General features: G+C 44.9%; 1 protein-coding gene across 1 annotated transcript; it reads left to right on the top strand.

Moving 5' to 3' along the window:
- Positions 1–324: 324 nt before the first annotated feature.
- On the top strand, positions 325–8,598 carry LMOD2 (leiomodin 2). Its single transcript, XM_058724433.1, is given in 4 exon segments — positions 325–754; positions 6,139–7,140; positions 7,142–7,474; positions 8,235–8,598. Coding segments are annotated over 4 exon segments (1,635 nt in total). The 5' UTR covers positions 325–481; the 3' UTR covers positions 8,262–8,598.
- Positions 8,599–9,111: the final 513 nt, after the last annotated feature.

Genomic DNA, 9,111 nt, shown 5'->3' with positions numbered 1-9,111 from the left:
CTTATAGAGTGATGTGTAGTCATTTCTCAACCTCTGAGATTGTAATCAAAGAATCTTTTCATGGCCATGGTGGTGGGAGCAAGTCATTGTCAAAATAAATTTCATTCTCCTGTTGTTTGAACACAAAGTGAGGACTGTGTTACTCCCTATCTGCAACACTCCCTGCCTGTCCTCATGAGCTATCAGGCTCAGCTAAATATGTCCCTGGCCAGTATGTTAATAATCCCCGCTGGTTCTGAGACCTCTGTCCACCACCGATGTGACATTCTTTGTGTTCAAATGTCTAGCTGACGTCTGCTGCTTAAAACAGCCCATGCTTTCACCCCCTCTCTGCATTGTCACGGCCCTGTATCACCACTCTTAAAAGGCCACTCTGAGTTCCAGTTGCTGACCAGCCTGCCTACTTGCCTCCCTGCCTGCTGCCGGCTGCCTTGAATGCCTGGTTCTCCAAGCTCCTTGTGGGTCTGACAAAGCAGGGACCATGTCTACCTTTGGCTACAGGAGAGGACTTAGCAAATATGAATCCATCGATGAGGATGAACTTCTCGCTTCCCTGTCAGCTGAGGAGCTGAAGGAGCTAGAGAGGGAGTTGGAAGACATTGAACCTGATCACAGCCTTCCCGTGGGGCTAAGGCAAAAGAGTCTGACCGAGAAAACCCCCACGGGGACATTCAGCAGAGAGGCACTGATGGCCTATTGGGAAAAGGAGTCCCAAAAACTCTTGGAGAAGGAGAGGCTGGGGGAGTGTGGAAAGGTAGGCTCTCGGGTTTTTTCCTTAGCTACTCCTACCCCCGACCCCCACCCCCAACCCGGGAACCTGTTTTCTCTAACTTTTTAGTTCTCTTCACTTTTCTTTCCTCATAACCCATTTGCACCTGCTACTGAACAATTCCTCAGGCCACCCGGGGAACATAATATGTAAAATTATTAGCTGGGATCCTTCGATTGACTTTTAGTCAATCAAGATGGCATTTTCAAGAGGAAAATAATTCACAAGCAAGGCATGGGTTTAGATATATTGCCAAACATAAGTCTAATTTCAGTTACAAGTTGCTGATGTGGCATAGTGTGTGTGACATTACATATATATTGCAGTTAGGTAGATTTACTTCCTTCTATAAAGACAGAAGTGGGTACTCTGGTTGCTTTGACTGTAATGGTGACTACAGTAAAAATGATTCTTTTTTTTTTTTTTTTCCAACACCGAAAAGTGAGCAGTGGTGGGAAATACGCAGGACTGAGAGCCAGGGGGCCTTATTTCGAGTCCCTGTGCTGTCCCTAAGTTGTTAGACCTTGAACAGATAGTCCATCTCTGCAGGCTTCTCTTTCCCACCTGTCCATTGAGGGAGTTGAATCTAGGGTTTCTTTTGTAAATCAAGAACCCCTTTGAGATTCTGATAAGTTACAAAACTTCTCCTGCAGATACTGTCCGTGTCTTGTGCATACACACACAACCTTTTACATGGCATTTCAAAATGACGACCTACATCCCAAAACCCACCTGGGGACCCAAGTTAAACATGCCTGAGTAGATAACCTCTAAGATTCCTTCCTGCTTTATAATGGTGATCCTGAGACCGGGAAATGTGCTTATATTAGAGCTCGGGTCTTTTAAGCTCTTGTGTTCTGCCCAGTAAACAGTTACTTCGGATTTGCCTTACAGATCGTTAAGAGAGGAAAGTTCAAAAGACTATGCTCTGGGAAAATAGCAATTTGAATACAGTATAATAAACTCCTGAACCTGTGCAATAACACAGGTCAGGAGCAACAGTTTAAAACCTGTGGGCTACACTAGAATCATCTAAAATCAAAATGGCCTGAATCCAATGGCAAAGACTTCCACAGTACTAATCTAGGCACTGTTAGATGATCTTGATGATAGGGTGTGTGGGCCACATTTGTAGCAAGATATGTGTGAGCCTTGTTCATGTCAATCATTGCGGGAAGGGCCACTGGGATCAAGCCAGGGTCTGCCAAGGCCACGGTGTCTGCCTGCACTGAGGGGTGGAAGGGGAAAGTGAGGCCAGGATTGGGCTGGTCAGTTTCTCCACAACTTATGATTTTCAGAGGTCCTTTTCCCCTCCTCATGTGGGATTATGTGTCAAAAATCTGATAAAATATATAAACTATAACATTTTGATTATAGTTCTTAAAGAATTTCCTTGATAAAAAGATGAAAATTGCCACAGAATATCCAGGACAGATAGCTATCACAGCAGTAACCCAACAAAGGCATTTTCATGTCAGAATGTCTTTATATCTGTAGGAATCAAAGAGCAAAGCCTGTTGTCCGTTATGATGGAACCCGTCCTGATCCTGCCAAAGGTTTTGCTGATCCCTGCCAGGGGCTTATCAGCTCAATTAGAGAGGCTGTGTGTTGATGAACTTCGATTCCCTTCCGGGTAGTTAACTTTTCTGCCACTGCACTTTCCCAGCCGGCCAGCTGTCTCTGTAGTCACAAGGGGGTGCTGAGCAGAAGCCTCGGAGCCTATAAATCCATTCCCACACAGGACAAAGTTCAAGGCAGCTGGCAGGTGGGTAGGGGAAGGAGTGGCCATGTAAGTGAAGAACAGTGCAATATGGACCACAAGAAGGAGATGGGAGTCTTGGTTATCAGGCCATTGGCTTTGAAAGGCTTATGAAAACCATGTTCAACTCCTATTGAATGACAGCCTCTGTCCACTTGGGTTCACACAAACTTAGGCTGCATTAATCTCCAAGGGGCCTTGGAGGCCAGAGGGTCTAGCCCCCACTAATTTGAGTATCTTCTGGGTCTCAGGCATAGGTGCCAATAAATTCACTCATATTATTTAGTTGAATTCTTACTCTTGCACATGAGAATTGAGACTAGGAGAGGTTAAGAAATTCAGTTGAAGTTAACAGTTTATTAGGAGAGCTGACATTCAGACTGAGGTCTGCTGATGCCAAGACCACGATTCTCAAATTGTGAGTACCCAACCCATCGGCATTACCTGGGAATTTCTTAGAACTGCTCATTCTAGGGCTCCCCCAGATCTCCTGGGAGTGGGGCCCAGCATTTTGTGGTCTCACAAGCCCCTTAGGTGATTATGGCACACACCACAGTTGAGGACCGCTCAACTGTACTGAGACCTCTCAGAGGTTTACTGATTTGACTACAGTCAGCCAGCTCTTTAGGGGTAGACCCAGAACCAGAACCGAAAACCAAGCCTCTTGCCTCTTGTTCACGTAAAGATGCCAGGGAGGTGATCAGGAGACATGGTTGGCCACTACCTTCTTGTTGCCTTATTTATTCCCCGAGAGTGCCAACATTCATGTTCTCTCTACTAGCCCTCATGCTTCACCCCATCCCCACCTTCCCACCCCCCATTCTCACAAGGATCAAGGTTAACTCCAGAGCACTGGCAGATAGCAGACCTGGAACAGTGCAGTCAGTCCAAAAGCCAGATAACATAGGAAGTAGGCAAAGATTATTTTTTCATATCCTCTTAACTCCGTCTCCAGACACTTTTCTCCCTTCTGGTGTCTTTCTTTTAGGTGTCCCCCACCTAGGGTGGCTGGCTAACCATCTCAGATTGTCTGGGACTATCTAGATTTAAGAACTGAAAATCCCGCATCCTGGGAAACCTCTCAGTTCCAGATGACTGGGGACAGTCACCCGCTGCGCACTGGACCCATCCTATCAGCGGCTGGTAGACAATGTCAATTTAGATCCGTTCAGCCAACAGATATTTATTGAACTCCTACTATATGCTAAACACTGCACTAGGTAAACAAAACAGACAGGATCCCTGTCCTTACCCAGTTAACAGTCTTTTGGGAAAAATGACAAACAAGTAATTAAAATAGGTACTTGGGGTGCCTCAGTGGCTCAGTCAGTTAAACTTCCGACTCTTGACTTTGGCTCAGGTCATGATCTCATGGTTCATAAGCTGACGGCAGGGAACCTACTTGGGATTCTCTCTCTCTCTCTCTCTCTCTCTCTCTCCTTCTCTCTCTGCCCCTTCCCCGCTCTGCTCTGTCTCTCTAAATAATAAATAAATTAATTAATTAATAAGTAAGTAAGTAAGTAAGTACTTCACTGGGGGAAGTACAATGCCCTATATGGCAAGGATAATATGAGGGGATAATATAAGGAAGTGTCAAAGAAGGCTTTCTGGAAGAAGTGTCATTTAGATGTTACATTAAGACTCATTGCTGGATAACAGTTTCAGATATTGTCTCTCAGACACATTTTTGCTTGTTTGTTTTTATTTATTTTTGAGACAGCACAAGCAGGGGAGGGGCAGAGAGAGGAGGACAGAGGATCTAAAGCTGGCTTTGCACCGACAGCAGTGAGCCCGCCGCCAGGCTCGAACACAGGAACTGTGAGGTCATGCCTGAGTGGAAGTCGGACACTCCACCAACTGAGCCACCCAGGTGCCCCTCTCAGATACATCTTGAGGGGAAAACATCTCTTGCAGATAAGAGCCTGAAGGTCTTCCGGGGGATAGGGGATAACATGTAAGGCTGGCATGAAGGGCAGTTTACCTTAGATTTTGAGAAGGCCCCTTTCCTCCAAATACCCAAACAGCTAAAACTTCACACAAACACACACACACACACACACACACACACGCACGCACGTAGTATTCCCCATCCTCCTGCTCCTGAAGAAGTAAGTAAATAAAGACCGGATAACCATCCCAGGAGTGGCTGACCCCTTCCCCAGGCCATCGCTTGGTGCCTGCCACTCCAAACAAGTGGATAACTGGAGGCTATTTTGTGGTAGCAACTGGGCAAACAAACCTGGAGACGTGCACAGTGTTTTCCAAAGCTCATTCCACATGCCTCAGGCGGCAGGAGCCCTGGGGGGAAAGGGAGGGCTTGGGGCCTTAGAGGAGATAAAAGAAAGGGCTAAAAAGATAGCATTCGGGGAAATCAGACTCTGTTAGCAATTTCCAGAATTTTTTATTTTTTTAATCAGAAAAGATAGCAAGAAAAAGAGAAAGAAGGTGTCATTCAGGCTTCTTAGTACAAAGTCTTGTAAGCAGGAAAGACAAAGATAGCATTGAGACTGTGTTTGCCTGAAAGTCTTTCATAATTGATACATGGTAAATAATTTAAGACCATGAGGCCCGGGCAATGGCTTGCTTCAAGATTTTCTACTGTTCTCTGCTGTTTCACGTGATGGTTGGAATCCAGTTAGGGCCAGGGGCCATTATCTTTCCCACCTGCTGTCTTCCGCAGTCCATCTCATTTAACCCTGCCCCAGCATGAGATTTCAAGTTGATTTGCTGCAAAGGGTGACCTGAATGTTTTTCTGCATCGAGCTACGTTTTGACCTGCAGCTAAGAACAGCAGCCCTGCCCCCTCGGCTTCTCTTCCCCACAGCAGCAACAGGGACAGCGGCCACTCTCAGGTGGTGCGGGGCCTCTGAGACCCTGTGCCAGGCCCTACCCCAGAGGTAGGTTCTCGCTGGAGAAGCAAAGGATGCCCCTGCCTCTGGCTTCACTGAGACAAGCCGGGGCACAGAGCACTCCGTGGCTGTCGCAGCTGCTACTGGAGGCAAATCGGGGGAAGAATTTTTGAGCGTTCAGAAAGGGAATCCATTAACATGTGTATTTTCGTTGTCATTTGTTTCTTCGGGATGGAGAAATGAGGAAGGGCAGAGGAGTGATTCCAGAAGGGAGGGTTGAATTTGCTAAATTCTAAGTAAACAAGGAGTCACATAGTTCAGAGCAAGTTGTTAAAGAGAATGAGAAATGGATCAAGGGTTTTCCAAAGCTGACGTTCTGACTCATTTATTCAAATTGACAAAATGATAGTAAATTTTAATACAGTGTGTTGAATTCTAGATATTTATGCTGCAGAAAACAAATGAAATGTTTGTTTATAAAAGCTCTTGAAAGATATGCAATGAAAGGTTAACCCTGATCACCCCAACTAGAGAGGTCAGAAGCAAGAGAGTGGTCTTTTTTCCTTACATGCTTTTGTATTACTTGCCGTGTGTTATTTCCGTTTTTTATGTACTGAGATATAATTGACATATAACATTGTTTTGCTTTTAGATGTACAACATAGTGGTTTGATCTATTGCAAAACCATGTGTTACTTTTGTAAATTTTTTAAAAATGTGCTGACAAATGACCAATTTACTGATGCTACTGTGCTCTTCAGGTTGCAGAAGAAGACAAAGAAGAGAGTGAGGAAGAGCTTGTTTTCACTGGAAGTAACAGTGAGATTTCTGAGGAGGTGTATACAGAAGAGGAGGAGGAGGAGGAAGAGGAGGAGGAGGAAGAGGAGGAAGAGGAAGGAACAGCTGAGAAGGAGAAAGGTATTAATGGAACTGTAAATTATGATAGCACCGATTCTGATAACTCTAAGCCAAAGACATTTAAAAGTCAAATCGAAAACATAAATTTGACCAATGGCCACAGTGGAAGGAATACAGAGTCGCCAGCTGCCATTCACCCTTGCGGAAATCCTACCGTGATTGAGGATGCCTTGGAAAAGATAAGGAACGACGACCCTGACACCACAGAGGTCAACTTGAACAACATCGAGAACATCACGTCGCAGACCCTCGCCCGCTTCGCCGAGGCACTCAAGGGCAACACGGTGGTGAAGACCTTCAGTCTGGCCAACACACGCGCGGACGACAGCGCGGCCATGGCCATTGCGGAAATGCTCAAAGTCAACCGGTACATCACCAACGTCAACGTGGAGTCCAACTTTATCACAGGCAAGGGGATCCTGGCCATAATGCGGGCTCTGCAGCACAACACGGTGCTCACGGAGCTCCGCTTCCACAACCAGAGGCACATCATGGGCAGCCAGGTGGAGATGGAGATCGTCAAGCTGCTCAGGGAGAACACCACGCTGCTGAGACTGGGTTACCATTTTGAGCTCCCAGGACCAAGAATGAGCATGACGAGCCTCTTAACGAGAAATATGGATAAACAGAGGCAGAAGCGGATGCAGGAACAAAAACAGCAAGAGGGCTGTGATGGAGGAGCCAATCTTAGGACCAAAGTCTGGCAGAGAGGAACACCTGGCTCTTCCCCTCATGCATCTCCCAGGCACTCTCCCTGGTCATCCCCCAAACTCCCCAAGAAAGTCCAAACTGTGAGGAGGAGCCGCCCTCCATCTCCTGTGGTCCCACCCCCTCCTCCTCCCCCACCCCCCCCCTCCTCCTCCTCCCCAAAAGCTGCCACCTCCTCCCCCACCCCCCCCTCCTCCACTCCCAGAGAAAAAACTCATCACTCGAAACATTGCAGAAGTCATCAAACAACAGGAGAGTGCCCAGCGGGCATTACAAAATGGACGGAAGAAGAAAAAAGGGAAAAAGGTTAAAAAACAGCCAAACAATATCCTAAAGGAAATTAAAAATTCCCTGAGGTCAGTGCAAGAGAAGAAAGTAGAAGACACTTCCCGACCTTCTACCCCACTGAGATCAGCTCATGAGAATCTCATGGAAGCTATTCGAGGAAGCAGCATAAAACAACTAAGGCGGGTAAGTAACCCAAGAGCAGAGTTGGGGCACGGATGTGGTAAGTGAGGGAGCCCCTATGACACGATGGTACCAAAGTCACCTCTCAACATATTTATTAATGTTTAAAATATTGCAGCATGCAAGAGCAAGCATCCACATTCGGAATTCCAGGAGCAGGTGACCAGTGGGCACATTGCCACTGGAGAATGAGCCTGGGCCACCTTCTTAGCATCTCGGTTCCAGAAGGGCCAGGCCTATTTTAAGGCACACCAATATATAAAAATCCTGATTTCCTTAATAAGAAAATCAGGGAATATAATCTATATTCCAAAAAAGATTATCACTTGTCAAAATTTTTACCACAAAATTTCAGGTGATTTGAAACCTAATTTACAATATAGAGGCACCTGGGTGGCTCTGTAGGTTGAGCATCTGACTCGATTCCGGCTCAGGTCATGATCTCACGGTTTGTGGCATCAAGCTCCACGTCGGACTCTGTGCTGACAACTCGGAGCCTGCTTGGGATTCTCTCTCTGCCCCTCCCCAACTCGCGCGCATGAGCCCTCTCTCTCAAAATAAATAAACTTTAAAAAATAATAAAAATACAAATAAACCTTAAAAATAAAGCCTAATGTATCATATAAAATTTGAATATCACACAGCAATAATCAATCTATATCTGAGGTAGTTTCAGAGAACACTGCTCGAGACGTGCCCTACAGATAGTTTTCGTTTTATCATTTGTGTTGTTTTATTGAAAGAGAATTCCCCATTCTTCTAGGTGGAAGTTCCAGAAGCTCTGCGATAAAAACATGATCTTGAGAAGAGAGGATGCAGAATCATTCAGCGGTATTAAATCGAATGCATTGTGACCTGTTTCTAAAGTACCTTCTTCAGTTTGAAATGTTTCCTGACTTTAAAAATAGCCTCACCCATTAATTCCAAAAAGAATTTTAAGAAACAACCAGCATGTTTCTTCTGTAAATATGAAAATAAACTACTTTTTTATGTTATGAGATTTGTATTGGCAAGAAGCAGTTTATTTAAAGATGCTCTTACATCCCTGGATGTGTTGGTAACTCCGAGCTGTTGTGAGTTAATGAAATGTGCTGTTATTTTTGTAATCCCAATAAATTTGGATTGAAGTTTTTGGGTTTTTTTAAAACAAACTAATTTTTGTGTGTTTGAGTTGATGCATATGTGAGGTGTGTATGTAACATTGCTAAATATTAAAAATATGACATTCTTACCCAAAAAGGGCTTGGGTCCTTAGCATTTTCCTTTCTTTGTTTTTTCACATCCAAGAAAATTCGATCAGAGCTCTTTCTAAAATGTCTGAAATCAAAAATTTTCTTCAGAGTCTTCTTGGTAGTGAGATAAAAGCTGTAGGAAACTTCCTGAAGTGGCCATCACCATCCTGGACGCACTGATGTTAGACCCATTCCCAAAAGGCTGATAGGTACCCAGGAGTCAATTCAATTATTTACAATTAAAGTCAACTATTTCCGGAGGAAAGAAAAAAAGTGAAGGAAAGCTTCTTGATAGAGGAAATCGTGTTAGGGGAATTCCTGGAAAATAAGCCCTGAATGCAGTTATCTTGTAGCCGACACTGAAGATTCACCTCTCAAAACTCCCTTTGAACTTTCCTTAGATGAGCC

This window comes from Neofelis nebulosa, chromosome 4 (assembly GCF_028018385.1).
Source record: "Neofelis nebulosa isolate mNeoNeb1 chromosome 4, mNeoNeb1.pri, whole genome shotgun sequence".
Lineage (NCBI taxonomy): Eukaryota > Metazoa > Chordata > Mammalia > Carnivora > Felidae > Neofelis > Neofelis nebulosa.
The sequence above is the reverse complement of the archived record's forward strand: the minus strand, read 5'-3'. Positions and strand labels throughout refer to the sequence as shown.